A 22,036-nucleotide genomic window follows, 5' to 3' on the forward strand; every position below is an offset into this window, starting at 1 on the left:
GCTGTGGATCTCATCTGTTATAAACTATTGAAAATGTTGAATATAAAATTGGAACCTCGATCTGCCTGGCTCTGTGTTGGTAATCCAGATGGAGCAAAACATATTGGGTTAACTTCTCTGTTTACCAGCAATTGTTCCTAAAGAGATGGCCTCTGGAAATTGACCTGTCATATCCTTAATAGTGAGGATATACTGCTTTTGTTTTTGATAGTGGTCCCACGTAGCCTACTAGATCCTCAAAAACTGGCGTGGGAATTCAGGGTACCAGTTTGATTCTCCCACCATCTGGCACGCATTACACATTTTACAAAACTGCACCATGTCCTATAAGGACTTGGCCAGTAAAAATGTCAGTTTGCATATTCTTACATGCCCTGCCGTAAGAATTTCTTGTGTTATCTGTGTATTGCCTTACAATATTTGAGCAGTACCACTACCTGATCTACAGGTCTGTAAAGAGGGTTCCATTTACCTCATTAGTATCCCGTTTTTACAGTAATAATATTCTGGAACTTCTCCAGCTTCAGTTTGGGCTGGTTCTGCTATCTTACTTAACTATAGATCAGTTTAATGAGCTTCAACAAGAGAAGATTTATTTAGCATCTCTTTTGGATTACCCAAATATCTATCTATGGTCTCACTTTGCCCTCCAATGATGGACTTTGCTTAGCCATTGTTGGGTTATCACACACAAAATAAAAAATTCTTGGAACCTTTCCTGTAATTGCTCTTGAATCTCACTTGGGCTTACTGTAATTATGGTGGAAGCTACTACCTTCACTCTGACAAGAGTAAGTCAACTCCCTATGCAGCTAACTTTGAACAATCCCTACTGTCACTGTGCCAGGCATTAGGTCACATTCCTAAGGACACCCAGTGCAAAGGTATGAATATATACTCCTTGCTAATATCATTAAATCATTGGCTTTTAATGTACTTTCTGGGGGGATAGTCATGCCTTTCTTAAGCAGAAGTGTTTGAGTGGCTCCCATTCCTCTTAAGATGGTTGTTACAAATAGCAGTCTCATTTGAGGGATAAAGGGTTACTTTATCTATCATCAAGAATTTTTTATAACTCTCGTGTATCTTATTCATAGTGTTCACACCCGGTTTCATAGCTGCCGTTAATGCTACAACTTGATCCATTGTATTCTCAGTCAGGGTCCTTTCCCTGAAGTGCTTTGCGTACCCAATAAACCCCGTAGATTTCCCATGCAACTTCCAGCAATCTTTGCCAATATTGCCCATCTTGTTACAATGGAAACACTTAGGCCTTTGAATATCACTTCCATCCTCAGCAACTTCATTTCTGGTCTGAGGTGGAAATTTCTGGTGCTTCCCCAGCCGTCCCTTCCTTTCCCGGCCGTCCCTTCCTTTCCCGGCCGTCCCTTGCCGTCCCAGCTGCCCCTTCCCTTCCCTGGCTACTTGCCTTCCATTCGCCCTCTCTCCTTCTTGGGTTTGTGAGGTGATGAAAAATGGGACCAGCTCATAATAGTCAATCATTTCTGCTGTCTGTCTACGGCTGCCTCACAGCGCCAGGGACCCGGGTTCAATTCTGGCCTGTGTCACTGGCTGCGTGAAGTTTGCACATTCTCGCCATGTCTGTGTGGGTTTCCTTCGGGTGCTCCGGTTTCCTCCCACAGTCCAAAGATGTGCAGGTTAGGTTGATTGGCCATGCTAAATTAACCCTAGCATTAGGGAGTTAGCAGGTAATTATGAGGGGTTACAGGAATAGGGCCTGGGTGGGATTGTGGTTGGTGCAAACTTGATGGGCTGAATGGCTTCCTTCTGCACTGTAGGGATTCTATGGTCTTAAACAAGAGTTCTAACAATTGGAGAGAGTGATTTTTTTAAAAACTCTTCCAGGAGTTCTATTTCCCCAAGATCTCCTTATGATGTCTCTACTTTTAATGTCTATGTCCGATTTTAAATGCTGTGCTATTCCTTCAGCTATATTCTCACTGCAGATTATCCACTAATTCTCTTTGCTGAGCTTTGGTTACTTTTAGAAAATTCTTAGCAACTTCCAAAGCCCTTTTCGTTTACTGATGTAGAGTAAACCTGGAATCAACCCTTTTATCCTTGACCAATTATCATTTCATGTCCAATCACCTGCTATTCGCGTTTCAAAATCCTGCAAGAACCCCCATCTGTGTTATGGGGGGAGTGTGTACTTTTCATTATCTCCACTACTCCCCAAGTCACATTACTGGTTTAAAAATTTGGCCATTTTGGTGAGCAAATCAGTGATTTACATCACTGCTGCTACTCAGAATAAAAGAGACCTTAACTATGTTTCTTTCAATAAACAATAAATGGTTAGTTTATTAGAAAACCAATCTGGTCGAAGAGAAAGACAAGGCTTATTAACAGTACACTTTGAAGTATGAAAATATACTAATTACTGTTTTAAAAAACTAGATGTCTCTCACACATCGTTAATTAAAACCTAGGAAATCTGCCTGGTGTTTGGAGGAAGGGGGACAAAAGATGGTTTAGTCCTCAAAATGGTGTGCGGGCTATATATTGGTCACTCAGTGCTGATCTGCAAAGCAGGCAATTTTCAGGTAGACTTGAGGGACAATTTGAGGTGCTTAATCCCAGAACATGGAGCAATTTGGGAGCAGCTTACAGTGACAGCTGTGTGGACTGTCTCTGGGCTGCAAAAAGGCTGCTATCTTCTTTTCATGAGCAGTTGGTCTCTCTTCTCAAAGCTAAAACAAAACCCAACTTCTAAATGCAATGTTCCAGGCATGTTTTTGCCCCTTGGAGCTCTAAACTACGATGTGACCTCCTTTGTAGACAATCCAGCAGGGTCAAGATATTTCCAGCATCTTTAATACTGCTTAATTACTTTTTCTTGTAGAAGGATGACATTTCGATGAATACAGACAGAGTCTTACATTAACCCTCTAAAGGATGGTGTCTTTTAAAGTACAAATTCTTCCGGAATTTGTTTAAGTCCTTGAAGATGAAGCATTTTTTATGATTTAAGTGTTTATGACAAATGTGTGACATTGATTTGAATGTGATCTGGGATGCTTATAATTATTGATCTATGTTTTTCCCCCCCAGGTTTCTATGATAAATTCATATTGCTGCTTGATTTCAATAGCTTGTATCCTTCAATCATTCAGGAATTCAATATCTGTTTTACCACAGTAGAAAGAACCGCGACAAACTCTCAAAAGAATCTCGGGGTAAGAACAATCTTTCAGGTGGCTTTCACATTGTGAATATAGTAACTGACTGAACGGAAAGTTTCCGGAAGGACTTCCCTGTTTGCTAATATTCACTCATTATTATTAATTTAAATTAAAATATTATAAAAGTAGCACGTGCTAAAATGGCTCTGATTTTGATGTTTTTAACCATGTTTTGTTCTAACAGGATTTATATTTATGCAACAGCGCGATAGCGCAGTGATTAGCACTGCTGCCTCACAGTGCCAAGGACTTGGGTTCGATTCCAGCCTTGGGTGACTATCTGTGTGGGTTCGTAGGGTTCATAGAATCCCTACAGTACAGAAGGAGGTCATTTGGCCCAATGAGTCTGTACTGATCACAATCCCACCCAGACCTCATTCCTGTAACCCCACACATTTACCTTCTGCATCCCCCTGACGTTAAGGTCAATTTAGCATGGCCAATCAGCCTAACCCTACATCTTTGGAGTGTAGGTGTAAACTGGAGCACCTGGAGGAAACCCATGCAGATACAGGGAGAATGTGCAAAGTTCACACAGTGACCCAAGGTCAGAATTGAACCTGGGCCCCTGATGCTGTGAGCAATGCTAACCAATGTGCCACCTTAACGTGGGGTTTACACATTCTTCCCATATCTGCGTGAGTTTCCTTCAATTACTCTGGTTTCATAGAACACAGAACACTACAGCACAAACAGGCCCTTCGGCCCACAAGTTGCGCCGATCACATCTATACCTACCAAGCCATAGAACTATCTGTAACTCCCAATCCCATTAGATCCCATATACTCATCCAGAAGTCTTTTAAAAGACCCCAGCGAGTTTGCCTCTGCCATCACTGACGGCAGCTGATTCCACTCACTCACCACCCTCTGAGTGAAAAACTTACCCCTGACATCTCCTCTGTACTTGCTTCCCTGCACCTTAAATCTGTGTCCTCTCGTAGCGACCATTTCAGTCCTGGGAAATAGCCTCTGAGAATCCACCCTATCTATGCCTCTCAACATTTTATAAACCTCTATCAGGTTGCCTCTCAACCTTCGTCTCTCCAGGGAGAAGAGTCCCAGCTCCCTCAACCTACCTTCATAAGGCATGCCTCCCAATCCAGGCACCATCCTTGTAAATCTCCTCTGCACCCTCTCAATAGCTTCCACATCCTTCCTGTAGTGAGGCGACCAGAACTGCGCACAGTAAACTCCTCCCACAGTCCAATGATGTGCAGGTTAGGTGGATTGGCCTTGCTAAAATTGCCCTTTAATGCGCAAAGATGTGCAGGTTAGGTGGATTGGCCTTGCTAAAATTGCCCTTTAGTGCGCAATGATGTGCAGGTTAGGTGGATTGGCCTTGCTAAAATTGCCCTTTAGTGCGCAATGATGTGCAGGTTAGGTGGATTGGCCTTGCTAAAATTGCCCTTTAGTGCGCAAAGATGTGTAGATTAGGTGGACTGGCCGTGGTAAATGCATGGGGATGAGGATATGAGGAGGTGGGGGTGGGGTGGTGGCTAGGTAAGATGCTCTTTTGGACAGTAAATTGAGACATGATGGGCCAAATGGCCTCCCCTTTCACTGTAGGGACTCTATTGTTTCAAGTATGAAATATTCCTCTCACAACAGATTCTCAAGTAAATAATGATTTTTTTTCCTACTCTGAATGGCCACATACCTAGAAGAGCGTGGCAACTCTTTTGATGTCAAAGCTATTGTGCTTATGAGGTCCTTTCTTGGGAGTTTCCCACTTACGGCTTCACGTACCCTCCAATGTTCTTAAGTTTGACTGAAAAGAGACTATTCCTGTATAGAAGAATTCCACTGTAGTTTTTTTAGGCCACACCAGAGAGTGCTTAATTTACTTGACAAAAGTGATCTTTTTTTGCTTGCCTGAGACACTGAGCCTGAGCACTTGTAGCATTTTCCATTTGTTTCAGATGTCTAAGCATTCTGTTTGTTTATTGATTTTTTTTTTTAACAAGCCTCTGTCTGTGCTGCTCTTCACTGGGGCTGCTTCAATTTGTTTGAACCTGGTTAATTTATCTCTCATCCATTCTTGCCTCCAGCTATAGGCAAAGAAAATATCTGCAAGGATAAGAGTATGTTCTAATGCACTGAAACCTGATTTGAATGCTCAACTGGGTGAGGGTGGTTTGAGATGTTCATACTTTCTATAGCTGGGACGTTAATGTAGAAAAGAGTGAATAGGGCTGGAATTCGCTCGCCATTCATGCAGGCGGGATTCTCCGGTCTCACTGGTCCCACACTCCCACCCACAGCTTTCCTGCTGGCATGGGGTGATCTCAATGGGAATTTCCATTGACAGTGGTGGGACCAGAGAATCCTGCCACCTGGAAACAACGTGCCACTTCCCGCTGGTGAGAAACACACGGCTGGGAAGCTGGAGAATCTTGCCCAATATCTCAAAATGGCTGCCCATTTCTACTTTGCTTCAATTCAATACTGTAGATTTTTATAACTAATTTTACATTTGGTTTCAGCTGCACCTCATTATTAAAGAAGATATATTGTGTGCCCTTGAGATTTTCTTTTTTGTACTTTTGTTTCTCGAGAATTGCATTGATCTTGTAACTGGACCCAGAAGGAAATTTTATTTTCAGCATAATTAAGTGTTCAACTCTGCGCAGAAAGTATGAGAAATGAAACTTTGTGAGTTGGTTTCTGCTACATTGTGAAAATATGTTACTCCAGTTTCTAATCTCCATATTCTTTTGTCTAGGGTGATGAAATGGAAGAAATTCCTGAAGTACCAGATCAAGATCAGGAGATGGGTATTTTGCCCAAGGAAATCAGGAAACTGGTGGAGAGGCGACGCCAAGTAAAACAGCTGATGAAGCAAGCAGACTTGAACCCTGATCTCTATTTGCAGGTAGCTTTTCAAAGATGGAATGACTCTTTCTCAAGTGTAATGATATATCTCTCCGTAGGTGTTTTTTTCTTGGCAATTGTTACAATAATGCTGGTTATAAGATTGTAATGTTTTGGGACTCTGCTCTTTAAGTTAAGATGAAATAAAGGGATTCATGTGACCTTTTCCAAAGCTTATCTGACAATAAGTCTGGATGATAAAAGCAAATTACTGCGGATGCTGAAATCTGAAAGCAAAACAGAAAATGCTGGAAAATCTCAGCTAGTCTGACAGAAACTGTGGAGAGAGAATAGAGCTAATGTTTCAAGTCTATTCTCTCTCCACAGATGCTGTCCGGCATGCTGAGATTTTCCAGCATTTTCTGTCTTTGAATAAATCTGGGTGGTTTCGTTGTGAAGAGATTAAAGTTGGCCCAGGTTGTTTTATAGCAGGAAGGTGCAAGGTTTTTATACTTGGAGGCAATGACAGTAGCCTGTAGGCTGCGTGTCCTTAAAGTTCCAGAAAAGTGCTGAGAATGTTAGGTTATAAACTGTTGTGCTGTAAACTGTCCATTTACTTGCAAGAGAATTAAGGTCTCAAGGGTAACTAATTAGCGGTTCTATCTGGATACAAGGCCCATGTAATTCATGTTCCCATGGAGGTCGACTTTGAGAAAGGAAGGGTCTAAGCTATTCTTGAAAACTCGGACAAGGGCAGTTTACCAGGATCTGGGAGAAGAAGAACATTTAGAGACTGGAAATTTCTCTGGTTCATCGTGCAGAAATGCAGGTAGGAGCTCGCATTTGAATTGAAACGACCAAATTCATGAGAAGCTTAATCGAGGCTGGAAGATTTGCCTAGCTGTGCTTGAATCACTGGCTAATAATCATAAGAATCACTGGGAAAGAGAACTCTGTGAAAGACAGCTCTGTAGTTAAAATTTCCCAGATGAGGAAGGAAGAGAACAGATTTACACCTCTGGAGCTAAGAATCACCTTGGACTTGTTTTGGGACAATTGACTACCTACTTAAAGACCAGTGTAAAGAATATCTGTGAAGTGTTTTTTCCACTCTACTAAATGAAAATGCGGAATGTTCTGTTTTGTGTTTAAAGTATAAGTTCCTTACAGGAATGGTGCTGAGTCAATAGTGCTTTGTCTTTTGACATAGCAAAAGTCGTAAAACGTAAAATTCTGTTGTGTAATTCTTTCAGTTAATAACTGAAAGTTGAAATTTCTTTTTAAAAGTTATTGTTCTCTTGAGATTGGAGCAATGAATAGGGTTTAACATTTTACATCCTGAAAGTTCTGCATTGTGTACAAGCTATACTGAAGAATCACACTGCTAAGCTGAGAAAAATGATACGTTTCTGGTTTTAACTGGACAAATGATGTGTTTTTGTTAAAATAATAGTTCTGAGAAAAATTGTGATCTTTGTCATTATTTGGCCTCTAGGTTTAATTTTGCTTTATGAAGCCAGAGATAGTATTACAGGAGGGTACAATTTTGTTTTTTGAAAAGCATTTAGATGTTACATTGGTAAAATTGATATGGGGGGATATAGGCCATACGCGGGCAATTGGCACTATCTTAATGGTAAAAACTGTATGGCATGGACAAGTTGGCCTGTTTCCATGCTGCAAACCTCTATGACTGTAAGCATTGTTTATGAAGCAATCATTATAATTACTAAAATGTGATTGCTAAGTTGAGCATGTTGTGGTTTCCATATGAGCCATACAGTGCAGAAGGAGGCCATTTCATCCACCAAGTCTGCACTGATTCTCTGAAAAAGCATCTTACCTAGGCCCACTCCTCCTGCCCTATCCTCATAACCCCATGCAATTAACACCTAACTTATATATCTTTGGACACTAAGGAGCAAATTAGCACGGTCATTCCACCTAACCTGTACGTATTTGGACTTTGGAAGGAAATCTGAGCACTGGAAGGAAACCCATGCAGACACGGGGAGAACTTGTAAACTCCACATAGTCACCCAAGGGCCGAATCAAACCCAGGTCCCTGGCACCATAAGATAGCAGTACTAGCCTCCACGCCACCTTAATGAAAGCTTGTCTAAGTTCCCTCTTTAAGGACTCGGCAACATTTACTCAACACTATTTTCCCCTGAAAATACAATGGAATCTTGATTGAGGAGTATTATATCCCATTGGCAACAGACCCTTATAGATGCCCCAATTCATGATGAGGTACTCACGTTGCTCAGTTCAGTGCTTAGGAATGTTGCCGAATTTGTGCAGCATTTTAAGCCTGGCCATTGACTTGGAATCCTGCAAACTACAATGCCTACATCAAATTAAAGAAAAATGTACTGAGTACGTGGAAAGGTTTGGGCAATGGGGTTAATTGAGCCGCGCTTTCAAAGAGCCAGCTTTGGTACATTGGGCTGAAAGGTTTCCTGCCATGATGTATCAAATTTAGGAGCTTGATGAAGTTTGCAAATGATACAAAAATTGGCAGTGGGGTGAAAAGTTTTAGATGGACAAGATATAGATGGACAGTTGGGCAGTGAAGTGGAAAATGGAATTCAATTTGGAGAAGTGTAAGGTAAGCACTTGGGGAGGATAATTAAAATAAGCAAATAAATGGGAGGTTATGGAGTAGGGTGGTGCATCAGAGGGACCTTGAACTGTATGTCTATAGATTCTTAAAGGAGGATAGATGGAGGTAGGTGTTTCATTTGTCCAGTTAAAACCAGAAACATTCATATTGAATGCTTTCCTTTGATAGAAGGAAGTATAGAAGAGAAGAGCAGGAAGGCTATGCTAGAACTGTATGAAACATTGATCGAATATGCCATTCAGTTCTGGTCAACTTATTGCAGGAAGAGCGCGATTGCATTGTGCAGGAGTCACTGATGGTAGCAGTGGAAAATTTTAACTATGAAGAAAGATTGGATAGGCTAGGGTTGTTTTCCTTGGAAAAAGAAACTGCGGGGTAAATTAATTTAAGTGTGTGAAATGGAGGCAAATAGGGATGATTTATTTACCTTAGGTCAAAAACCAGGGGGCATTGGGCAAAAGCAATTGGCAAAAGAATTAGAGAATAGATAAGATGAGAGAACGTTTTTCAGCCTGAGGAGGGGGAGCATATTTTCACCCAGAGTGTGTTAGGGACTTGAAACTCACTGGCTGAAAGGGCAGTAGAGACCTTTTAGAAGTACAAGCAAGGCATTTCAGACAAACCTAAAAAATATATTTTAAAAAAGTAAAATTTTTGCAACTAATCATGGACTTCTATTTCAAATTTTGATCTCTTTAGTCAGATTGCATCTGAGTTCATGATCTAATTCTTGTACCCACTTTACAAGTACTTGGATGTCTCCTTGAAGAACTGTGACTGCAGGATTGAGTACAAAAAAACTGGGATTAGGCTAGCTAGCTCTTCATCAACAGGCATGAACACAGTGGGTTGAATGGCCTTCCTCTTGTCGTAGAATTATCATAGAACATCAAAGATCAATAAAACCCATGCTTGGATGGTAATGACTTACTGCGCAAGCTCTAATGAAGTGTTAGCAGGCTGGTTGGAGGGCTTGAACTGTGTCTGTTCCATCTTATTTGCTGCAAGATGCCTAGTCTTTATCTTTCACATTTTTTTTAAAGGAGTTGATATGTAAAAGAACTGGAGTATGAACTCAGATGTGATCTGACTAAAGGGGCCAGAATTTTACGTAGAAATTCATGGCTATTTGCAACAATTTTATTTTTTAAAATATATTTTTAGGTTTGACTGGAATGCTTTTTTTTGTTGGGGAGGTAGGAGGAGGGGAATATGGTGACTTTATAAGGCTTTATTTTTCTGTCTAGAGTCTGCCATATAAAAGCTTTTTTTTTGCTGCTTTAAAATGCACAAAATTGCACCATTTTAAATATAAATTGTAGGTAACAATAGGGAGCAAGGTTTTACCCACAATGGTTCCGGCACTTAAAGGCTTTTTACTTCCTTAAAATCTTCATGCATTTAGTGGCTACTTCTCTTGTCTTTGTGTGGGGGTGGGGTAGCAAATGGCGATCTCAACTAGCTGAAGTCTCCAACTTTCCCCATATTTGCAAGGGATATCAGCCAATTCAGATTTCTGTGTTACTTTTTATTATTTTTTTCCCCCTTTCTTGTAATTTTCACCAATGACTCCACCTTTAATAAATCCTGAGCCTCACTGAGGCAGGAGGGGCTGTTCTCCTCCATCACTTGACTGGCAAGCTGGGCAGACTGTAAAAGCTGAACTGTATCATGGCTGGGACTGTAATGATACTGAAACACGTTAGTACGATTACTGCCTTAGTAATATGACAGTTCTGGGTATATTACTGATTTATCACTTCACAGCAGCATTTTGAGATGATTTGTCTTTGGGGAGAAAAACACTGAAACATTTTAATATTTATAACATCACTTGTCACTCTTGGAGATGTCTGCGAGTGAGAAATATAGAATGCCTTTCGTTTGAAGCCAGTGCTGAATTAGGCAATAGTAATAGGCTGGTAATTTGTTTGATTATCGCAATTTCTTATGGCATTTGCAATGATACCGTGGCTTTGGTTAGCATTTCAATAATGCCACTTACTTTGCAACTCCAGGTACTCTGGTAGGAAGTTTCTGCATGTTGACACCTGGAGATCATTCTCCTAGTCTGCTCCTGAATGAAGTTAAGATTTTATTAGTACTCAATATTTCTTGCGAGGTTTAGCCTAATGGTATTTGACTTTGTTTTCTGTTGCAGTATGACATCCGACAAAAGGCTCTGAAGCTTACAGCTAATAGTATGTATGGCTGTCTGGGATTTTCCTACAGTAGGTTCTATGCCAAGCCACTTGCTGCCTTGGTCACTCTCAAAGGAAGAGAGGTGGGTGTATGTTATGGGATCGTTTTAATAATTTGTGGCTTTTAATTGAGTTGGAGGTCTGTATAAATATGAGTTGTCACTAGTATTGCTTAATTGTGCAATGAAAATCTTTGTGATTTTGTAAGAGATAAATGGTCGGTTTTGATGGTGCGTGACTACTTCGAATTGAAATGTTTGGGTCATTTACTTGTCAGCTAATCGACTGAAGTAATTGCAGCCCTCATGCAAGTTCTTAGTCATGCTTTCCATCTTGCATTAGTAAGCTATCAACACCAAAAATCACCAAAACAAACTCTGCGCTCAGGAGGTTAGGGATTTGTTATTGAGGAATGCAATTCTTCACTGTGATTCAGTATCGGTGCTTCAGTCAAGCACAGGCCAGGATGGGCAGTTAAACCACTTCCATTTTTAGCTTTAGCTAAAACTATAACTGTACATGTTATTGCACTAAAAAGATTTCCTCCATTCTCTCTGCTAGCTGTTATGTGATCTTTGTGTGTACTGCAGTTGTAACAAGCCTGTTGAGATTATCCAGTGAAAATTTATAGCTAATATTTAAGTGACTTTCACCCCATGAATTTGTGCTGGATTTGAACCCAAGTTCTGCAAGTGAAGCAATAATGCACTTGGTCTGTTGTCTCCTAGCTCACAGCTGTGCTTTTAGTTAGAAGCCATGCTAATCTAACATGAAGGACATGTTAACCACTCCTCTCTTTAGTTATTTTCCTCCTGCTTTCTTTCTTTTTTTTTGAGGTGTTATTCTCAATTGTACAAAACAAACTGATTCATACCAAAGTTTAAGTTTTGCTGCAGCTGTGGGGACCTCTCCCTGCATGACTTGGCTTGTTGCAAGTTCTGTCAATCTGCCTCTGGACTATCCAGAGAAGAGACTTTGTTATTCAACTCAGGCAAGTGCTAACACCAGGATTCCCAGTGCTGATCTTCCACATCAAAAAAATGCAAGTTTTCATTGTTGTAGCGTTGAAGTCTTTGACACATATATGCATCGGTGCTCCTGAGTCCAAGCCTTTGATTTTTTCTTTCCCCTGTAATTCTGCAAATTCCTCCAGTGTCTTTGAGTAAGGGAAGGGAGCAAGTCTGCGCCTCCAGCTTTATTTTCAATTCATTGTTAATTTTGATATTAGATGTGAACACTTAACAGAAGTGCTGTGAACTGATAGCTTTATCAGTTTTAGGGTGGCGCAGTAGCACAGTGGATGGGTAGCACGGTAGCACAATGGTTAGCATTGCTGCTTCACAGCTCCAGAGACCCGGGTTCAATTCCCAGCCCGGGTCACTGTCTGTGTGGAATAGGGTTCTGAAAGAAATGGCGGAGGTGATGGTGGATGCCTTGGTGGTTATTTTCCAGACGTCGCTGGATTCCGGGGAAGTGCCGGAAGATTGGAAAACGGCTAATGTTACGCCGTTGTTTAAGAAGGGTGGCAGGCAAAAGGCGGGGAATTATAGGCCGGTTAGTTTAACGTCTGTTGTAGGAAAAATGTTAGAATCCGTCATCAAGGAGGAAATAGCGAGGCATCTTGAGGGGAATTGCTTGATAGAGCAGACGCAGCACGGTTTCGTTAAAGGGAAGTCGTGTCTGACAAATTTATTGGAGTTCTATGAGGATGTGTCTAGGGCAGTGGATAGAGGAGAGCCGGTGGATGTGATCTTTCTTGATTTTCAGAAGGCGTTTGACAAGGTACCTCACAAGAGGTTATTGCAGAAGGTCAGGGGGCATGGAGTTGGGGGTAGGGTGTTAGCGTGGATAGAGGATTGGTTGTCAAATAGGAGGCAGAGAGTCGGGGTCAATGGGTGCTATTCGGATTGGCAGTTGGTGACTAGTGGAGTGCCCCAGGGGTCGATGCTGGGGCCTCAGCTATTTACCATTTATCTAGATGATCTGGAGGAGGGAATCGAGTGTATGGTGTCGAAATTTGCTGATGACACCAAGATTGGTGGAACGGCAAATTGTGCGGAGGGTGTGGTGAGTCTGCAGAAGGATCTAGATAGGCTGGGTGAATGGGCCAGGAACTGGCAAATGGAATTTAATGTCGGCAAGTGCGAGGTGGTCCACTTTGGTAGGAAGAATGGTAGGAAGGATTATTACTTACGTGGCGAAAAACTGCAGCAGGCGACGGTGCAGAGGGACCTTGGGGTCCTTGTGCATGAGTTGCAAAAACCCAGCTTGCAGGTGCAGCAGGTGGTCAGGAAGGCGAATGGGATGCTGGCCTTCATAGCGAGGGGGATTGAATATAAAAGTAGGGAGGTCTGCGGCTGTATAGGGCATTGGTGAGGCCGCAGCTGGAGTACTGTGTGCAGTTTTGGGCGCCGTTCTTACGCAAGGATACTTTGGCCTTGGAGGGAGTTCAGAGGAGGTTTACTAGGCTGATGCCGGAGTTGAGGGGGTTGAGCTATGAGGAGAGGCTGAATAAACTAGGCTTGTACTCGTTAGAGTTTAGAAGAATGAGGGGAGATCTCATTGAGACGTATGAGATGATGAATGGGATGGATAGGATAGAGGTGGAGAGACTCTTCCCGCTCAGAAAGGACAGTAGGACTAGAGGGCACAGCCTCAAGATAAAGGGGGGGCGGTTTAGAACGGAGTTGAGGAAGAATTTCTTCACTCAAAGCGTGGTGAATCTCTGGAATTCTCTGCCCGTTGAAGTGGTGGAGGCTGCCTCGCTAAATATTTTTAAGACGCGGGTTGATGGGTTTTTGATAAGAGAGGGGATTAAGGGTTATGGGGAGAGGGCGGGAATGTGGAACTGAGCCACGACAGATCAGCCATGATCTTATTGAATGGCGGGGCAGGCTGGAAGGGCTAGATGGCCTACTCCTGCTCCTATTTCTTACGTTCTTATGTTCTCCTGTCTGTGTGGGTTTCCTCTGGGTGCTCTGGCTTCCTCCCGCGGTCCAAAGATGTGTGGGTTAGGTTGATTGGCCATGCTAAAGTTGCCCCTTAGTGTCCTGAGATGTGTAGGTTAGAGTGATTAGCGGGTAAAATATGTAGGGATGTGGGAGTAGGGCTTGGGTGGGATTGTGGTCGGTGCAGACTTGATGGGCCGAAGGGCCTCTTTCTGCACTGTAAGATTCTATGATTTTTATTTTAGGAAGTGTCTCAGACAGGAGTTTCCAGTGCTTTGTCCCACTAGGATACAATTCCAAATGTAAAGCAACAGAAACAATGTGTATGTAGTGCCTTTAACTTGATAAAATGTCCAAAGTGGCTTCACAGGAGCATTACAAAACAGAGCGTGACATGGAACCACGTGAGGCGATATTGGGCCCTATTTTACCACTTTTATTCTAAGTGCTGGGTAGACTTGAAACTGGGAGTGTTTCAGATTAAACCTTTAGACCTGTTTTCAGGCACCCCCATACGCATTGTGTCTGGAAAAATATTAGCGAGTCCAAATCGCGCTGCACAGGCCTGTGGGTGGGGCTTAACAAACCCAAAATCCTGCAGCTTTGATTGGCGCCTCCAAGTGCGCATGTGCAGAAAAAAGAAATGATAGAATGAGGCTCCCCAGCCATATCGCTCCTGGGCTGGATAATGGTCCCCACAGACATTGCAGCACCCCCCCTCCCCCCCACCCCCTATCCAGATCAATCGTGGCCCCCTGCTTGCCCTCCTCACACCTGCCACCAATCACACGCAGAGTGGCAGTGGACAGCAACACCAACCCACCCGCCCACCCTGATCTGAGTGGAGCCAACTGACCCACCTCACCATCAACCACCACCACACCACTCCCCCCCCCACCCCCGCCCCCAACCAATCTGAGTCAGAGAGCCGCTGGAAGCTCTGACCTCATTTTCTGAGTGAGACCTTTACGGACCATGTCTGTTTCACATCGAAGTTTTGCTGGATGGGTGAATGTGGTGGTAAAGAGGGATGTGCCAGTAAGTTTGGATGTAAGTCAGTTTAAATGTATACAAATGCATTTACATTGACGTCGCAGCAGTGTGGCCGTGGTCCCAGCGGCAGCCATTTTTAGCCCTTGGTAAAGGGGGAACCAGTGCAGAGGCGGGCATGGATCACTTTACTCGCCTCATGCCCAACTTTACCAAATTTTTGCGCCCAAAACGTGATGGTAAAATCGGGCCCGTTAGGTCCGATGACTAAAAGCTTGGTCACCGGGTTTTAACATGAGAGTTAAAGGAGGAAAGCAAAATGGAGAGGTTTAGGGAGGGTATTCCAAAGCTTTTGGGGCCTGAGCAGCTGAAGGCATGGCCACCAGTGGTGGAGTAATTAAATGAGACCAAAATAGGGAAGGTGCATATCTCAGAGAGCAGTGGGGCTGGTAGGGATTACAGAGGCAGGGCGGGACATGAAGAGATTAGAAACCAGGATGAAAATCTTAAAAACCAAGGTGTTGTTTGACTGGGAGCCAGTATGGATCAGGGAGCATGCACAACCAAAGAACTGGATTTGGTATAATATTCTGTAGTTTTAGGTAATGTTTGGCATTACTGATTATCGCTGTGGATAATGGAAGATTTGGTTTGACTTTTGACTTGATTTATTATTGTCACATGTATTGATATACAGTGAACAGTATTGTTTCTTGCACTATACAGAAAACTAAGGGACTTTTGTATGGGTTACGCCTGATTTGAATTTTATATTTGGGTTGCTGGTGATTTTTATTTTTCCACTGTGACAAAATGAAGGCTGTGATGGTTACTAACAGAAGTTGAGGTGTGGAACTTTGGAGAACATGGAATTAGGGTATGTTATTTAATTTAGTGAGTTCCTTACAGACAAGCTGGGCAACAAGGTTGCTACTCCTCCTTTTCCTCCTCCTCCTCAGCTGCTCGATGTAGAAATGGTGACAAGCGCTGTGTTCTAATCATGGTAGGGTTAGATGGCATGGCTTTCATTGTATGTTTGCTATGCACGTGCTGGCTTGTCTACTGGAGTCTCGAGCCATGCCATCAGTAAAAGGCCTTTGTCACCCAGTCATTGCCCTTTGAATTGCCATAGTGGCTCAAAGCTGAAGATGCAGTGCACTGATGAAGACTGAAGACCTCATAACCACTGCCATGGTACCATGCATAGCCCCCGCATGATTTATATCATCTGCAAAGCAATGCCTGTGCACTCAATTGAAACCTGTACCATAAAAAAGCCTGCAATCCTATAGAAGCTATACACTCGCTAGCTTGGTCTCTGGCAAGAGAATTAAATGTAGTTAGTTCTCAATGAGCGGAGAATCTCAGTGATCTCTCTTGCTTAACAGTGGGTGACAAACTACAGAATGTTGCAAACATCTCCAATCTCGCCCTGGAAGGAGCCAGGTGTATAAAAATTCATAGCCATGGTCACCTTCAGACACTGATGATGCTGTCTCTGTCACTGCAATTGCGCAACAGATTTAAGTGAGAAAGTCCTTATTGAATCATAAATGTATTGCACATTGTCCCTCAGAGGTCTGGACAGGAGAATTGTTCCCTAGCCTCCAGTTGAGAGTCCTTCACCATCCTCCTCCTCTGTCTTCAACTCTTATTTAATTCTCTGTGACCTCTATTGATTCTCCAAGGACTGCACACTTATCCATCAATGTCTGGGAGCAGCTGACCTGTGTGGAAATCATGAAGATAGCTGGGGTCTTCAGCACCTACCACAACAATCCCTGTTGGTCGTTATAATTCGAAGGAATTATAGAAAGCATCAGACACATTTATAGAATCATTACAACAACCAGAGGAAATCAGCCATTAACTCCCCACAAAGTAGCTGTTGATTTCTTTAACTTGCTCTGGTGCATGATCACTACCGCTCTTGAATGTATGTTTGGTTTTGTGTGGTTAGGACTGTATGTTCGGTTACGTGCGATTAGGACTGTGTTCGGTTGTGCGCGGTTAGGACAGCTCGTTGGGCTGCGCGCAGTGAGGGATGTGTACATCGAGTTGCAAGTGATTAAGATTGCGCATGGTTAAGGTTGTCTCATAGTGGGATCTCTCTTTTTGGGAGAAAGTTCAGGTTGGTTGGTTTCTTGGTTGCCCAGCGGCACCAGTTTTCTGCCAGGTTACAGGCACACCTGGCAAAGATGACTGATGGGATCCACACTTAAAGGTAAGTCTGAGAACCTGGATGTACTGAGCTAGAACACTCAAGTGAGCGGGGTGGGTCTCTGTGCATAAGAGGCCGGAGCAGTGAAGTGCTTATAATCTGTGGTGATGGGGGGAGGGAGCGGGGAGTCCGATGGTTATAGAGAGTCTTTAAAAGAGAGCACCGCCCCCGGCTGACAGCATACCATGCAGTAAAGCTGCTGAGGGACCTCCTTTGCCTCCATCTTACCCTGCTGCATGTAAACTTGCTGCAAAGGGGCCATTAAATGGTTTTGAAATACACTAACGGGGAGCTGTAAAATCGTATCCGTGGGCTCGAAAGATCTCGATTTCTAAACCAATGTTGCAGTAACTCCGATGTGTATAAATACCTTCAGATCTCTGTCTTCTAATAATTCACAATTTTGTTACCAATTCAATGTCCATTGGGAACAAAATTCACAGTTCACATTCTCATAATTTTGGAAACCTACAATTTTTTTGAATTGCTTCCCAGAATATAACCCTTCATTTTTGATATTGTCTTGGTGAAAGTTAACTGTAATCTTTCATTGGCTCTAATACCTTTCTCTATGGGGTCTCCAGAATTACATGCTTTATTCTAATTGTCATTTATTCAAAGGCTTGGTATAATATGAGCTGCCACATTAAGAAAGTTATACAAATGTTTTAGTTCCAGTCTCAAATATCCAATTATCCGTACGAATAAAGACAAGAACATTTATTGTTTCAAATGTTTTCCACAAACTCTTTCTGTCCACCTGATATCCATTCTCCATAATCTCTACCTCTGCTTGACAGTCTGTGTCCACCCATATCTCTCTGGAATCTTCCATTATCTCTATCCCATCCCATGTCCTTTTTTATTAACTGTTGAATATCTATTTCTCACTGTCCCTATGTGGGGAGTACTGGCGGTTACACTGCTTGTCTCTAGGACATGGGCAGGCAAAGCATCATTGGTCTGATGCAATGATGACATAAACCTCCCCTTTAACTATATTCTGGTCATGAAGGAAAATAAGGGTGTGTTATGATCCCTATGGAGACCAATAATCTTCAAAGAAAGGAATCCCCAAATGACCCCAACATAAGGAATTCAAAGGCCAAGAATTAACTTCTTAAAACTTTTACTGTAAGAATTAAATGGAAGTCAATATTGATCATGCAACATTGATAGCCAACTGGTATTTGAATAGAATAGATAAATTGCACTTTCAATAGCTGATGCAACATGGATATTTCTCTTGCAATCCTTATTTGCACTGCGAGCACATATAGGCATCACGTGCAGTCATTAAGTTCTTCAAATTCTGCCTTCCGTATGTTGGATTCTTCACTTTTCCCACACAGTGGATTGGGTCCTCGAGTCACTTGCTGATTGCCATGTTTCATCTGTATTCTTCGGATATGATTACCACCAGTGAAGCATGCTTCTACCAACCTTCCCTCCCTCATGTCACTACACTCCTGATGGTTTAGCTTTCCAGAGATCCCTGTCAACTGACCAACCGTTAACATCCTGATTCATGATCTTGTTACCTCTGATAAAAACACCCAGCCTTTTAGCACGCCTGAACTAATCACAGAGATCTTAGGTTTCGGTGTTTTTAAACTAGCTTCACCAAGAACTCCTATCCATCCTCTTTCTCGCTGAACAGAAAACTGACCTTAATCTTTGAGAGCTCTGCTTGCTTCTGAATGCCGGGAATTTTGTATGTTTCTAAAAGCTGACCTTCCCAACTGGATTCTGTCTGCCTTTCTTTTGTTACCTAGTTTTCATTTCATTAGGTGACAGATTCATGTGTCAAAAATGATCTCTCAATCAGGTATTCCAATTGCACCCTTTGCGGAAGCTTAGCTTCGTTTCACTTTGGTTAAGGGATATATTCACGAATATAAGTTTGTTGATAAATGTGGCATGGATTCAATAGGTTAGCAACAAAATGGATTTATATTATATTCCTTCACCCTAGGTGAAAAATATTTCTCTGGAATACCTCTGGCTGGTCCTGTTCTGCTGATTTATTGAAATGCTTTTGCATAAAATCCAGTGCTAGGAAGCCTGTCAGGTAATGGCTAAAAGTAGTGTTAGTTCCGTTGCAAATTCTTATCCAAGCACCACAGACCTCTTTTGTATCCTCGGAAGCTAATGCTCACCCCAATTGAGATGTGAACCCACAGAATGCAGAGATTTTTTTTCCCAAGGTTAGAATTCCTGACCCATTCCATGGTTAACCATGCCTGCTTTGTCCGTTGTCCAGTATTGGATGAGCATAAGTTTTTGCCAAATTAACATCGGGAAGACCTGAACCATTGCCCTGGGTCCCTGCTGCAAATTCCACTGCCTTGCACCAATTCCCATGACTCTCCCCGATAACTCCCTGAGGCTGAATCAGTTATGCCTCTCTCCAAGATGAGCTTCCAGCCATGTATCGATCCCTTCACAAAGATTACCTGTTTTTTCAGCTGTGTAACATCACCTGATTGTAATGTTGCTTTTTTCACCTCATCTTTTGCTGGAACCCCCATCTGTGCCTTTTTTATGTCTAGACTTGATGATTGCAATGCACTCCTCTCATTCTTATACTCCTCTTAATGCTGCCCTCTCCTTTGATTACCCCCTGTAAATCTAAGGCCACTATGAGGCAGGCTCTGTCCTAACTTGTACCAAGCCCATTCACCCATCACTCTTCTGCTCACTGCCCTACATTGGCTCCCAGTTAAGCCAATTTTAAAATACTCCTCATTTTCAAGTTTCTCCATGGCCTCAACCCTTTCCTTTCTGTATTCTCTTCCAGCCCCGCAACTCTTTTGAGGTATCTATGCCCCTTTGGTTTAACCCATTGTGCATCCTCAGTTTTCATCGCTGTGTCATTGACGGCCACACCTTCAGCTGTATAGGCACTAAGCCGCAGGAATTTCCTCACTCCACCTCTCCACTTGCCCCTTTTTAAGATGCTCCAACCTACTTCTGACTGAGCTTTTGACATTTGTTCTTCTACAGGAGGATATGTCCTGAGGTTCAGGGTGTTTGATTTAGTTGAATAATGCTCTTTTCAAAGCACATTTATATTGTACTCCAAAAAATCCAGGTGGTGAAGGATAACACTGGAGCCAATCTTTACATGCTTTTATATATGCAAATTAAAAACATCCACCTCCTAACCACAGTTTCAGTTTGTGTCTTTATAGGGATACAAGTGAATCTCCAGTTAATGCCCACCACTTGCATACAACTAAATGCGATTGACCTACCATTTGGAAGCTTTTGCAGTGTTAAAGGTGTTACATAAATACAAAAGGTTGTTGAGATTAGATAGGTCACCAAAGTTCAGTCCTGGCAGTAATGTGAGCAGTCATCTTTTCAGTCCTTTGCAAAGTGCATCATAAAATACCTGCAGTTAGCCTCAGTGCTGCCCATTTTGGAGAGATTTGTATTTCAGAAACTGAGTAATGACACACAACATTGTCATAATTTCTGACTGCCGCCACTCCGGCGATTGAAGTCAGCCATTGCGTATCAACTATTTGTGTGTTGATGATCTAATTGTACCAGGCAGTCTATTCCCATTTTAGCAGAATTGTTGTCAGTGAAGATTGTAGACAGATGGACTCACTTCCTGAACACAGACACACTTGAAGGTATTGCACTGGAGTGGCACAGGCAGTTTGTCAATTCTTTTACAGTCCTCAACTCAAAGTATTTTAACTTTTACTTTGAAACTAGCTGACTTTAACTTTCTTTGGATCTTGCTTCAGAGAGAAGGGATATATGGAGAGCGTGGGTGGAGCTGGATTCACTTGAGTGTGCTTTAGAAGGTACGAGTGATCTGATCTAGATTACTCTAGCTGCACCTCCTGTAGAAGGGAGAAGAGGAGGGAATGGGAACAGTTGGATTAACCTGGCTGTGTCGTAGGAGTGAGTAGAGCTGGAATATCCTAGGTGTAGATCTCGAGGAAGGGGAGGACAAAGGGGAGCTGGGTTATTCAGGTGTGTCTTTGCTGGGGGTTGGAGGCAGAAAGCTGGGGTCAGCCTCAGGACAAGAGGGGATGCCACATGAAGCACTTTGTTTCCTAGGAGAGAGTTGAAGTGCAATGACCTGCACATAAGGGGCGCAGGAATAGATAAATGATCCCTCAAGCCTGCTCCACCATTCAGTATGATCATGGGCGATGTTTAACTTGAATTCTACTTCTCATTCTATGAGACTAAAAATCTTTTGACTCTGTATTTAGTGACTGAGTGTCCACAGCTTTCTGAGGTAGAAAATTCCAAAGATTCACAAGAGATTTCTTCTCTCCTCAGTCCTTTAGTGGCCTCCTGAGATTAAGGGCCTGAGTTTCAGGTACCTCAGCATAACAAAAAGCCTCCCAGCCTCTGCTCTGTCAAGCCCTCTAGGAATTTTAAAAGTCACTGCCATCACCTCTCATTTGTCTGAACTCCAGAGAATATATGCCCATTCCACTGAATCTGCTCTCATAGGATCACTCTCTTTGAAGCATCCAGTGAAAACTCAGTGTGCCTCTCTATCCTTCCTTGGGCAAGGAGGCAAAAGCTGTATGTAGTACTCCAGGTGTAGTCTTGCTAAAAGTCTTTCATAATTCCAAGTTTTCTTTACTATTATAATGCAACCTCCTTGTAATAAACACTAATATACTAATTGCCTTCCTAATTGTACTTGTGGCTTAACTTCCATTGATTCAATTACAAGAACCCCTCCCAAAAAATCTTTCTGAATACTAATATTTATTACACACGCTCTCTAACATTGTAAAAACATTCCATTTTTCCATTCTCTTTACCAAAGTGAATACTATCAACTTGCACACATTATACTTCATTGGCTTTCTCTTGCTCAATTATTTAACCTGTTTGTATCCCTTTTGCAGTCTCTTTGTGCCCTCCTCACAGCTTATTCTCCTGTCTAGCTTTGAATCATCGACAAACTTGGATATGCTTTACTTTGTTCTCTCTTTTTTTCAGTTCGGTTACAGGATGTGGATATCGCCGGCCAGGCTAGCGTTTAA

At 42.5% G+C, this 22,036-nt stretch overlaps 1 protein-coding gene across 1 annotated transcript in view; it reads left to right on the forward strand.

Annotated features, from left to right (window-relative positions):
* pola1 (polymerase (DNA directed), alpha 1) overlaps window positions 1-22,036 on the forward strand; it is a 277,825-nt gene that overhangs the window by 64,287 nt on the left and 191,502 nt on the right. The window contains exons 24-26 of the mRNA XM_080203919.1: window positions 3,076-3,200; window positions 5,932-6,081; window positions 10,808-10,930. Of these exons, the coding sequence (XP_080060045.1) occupies window positions 3,076-3,200; window positions 5,932-6,081; window positions 10,808-10,930 (398 nt within the window). The remainder of the gene's footprint in view (window positions 1-3,075; window positions 3,201-5,931; window positions 6,082-10,807; window positions 10,931-22,036) is intronic.

The sequence above is a fragment of the Carcharhinus amblyrhynchos genome, chromosome 15 (genome assembly GCF_965287045.1).
Source record: "Carcharhinus amblyrhynchos chromosome 15, sCarAmb.v2.hapA, whole genome shotgun sequence".
In the NCBI taxonomy this organism is placed as follows: Eukaryota; Metazoa; Chordata; class Chondrichthyes; order Carcharhiniformes; family Carcharhinidae; genus Carcharhinus; species Carcharhinus amblyrhynchos.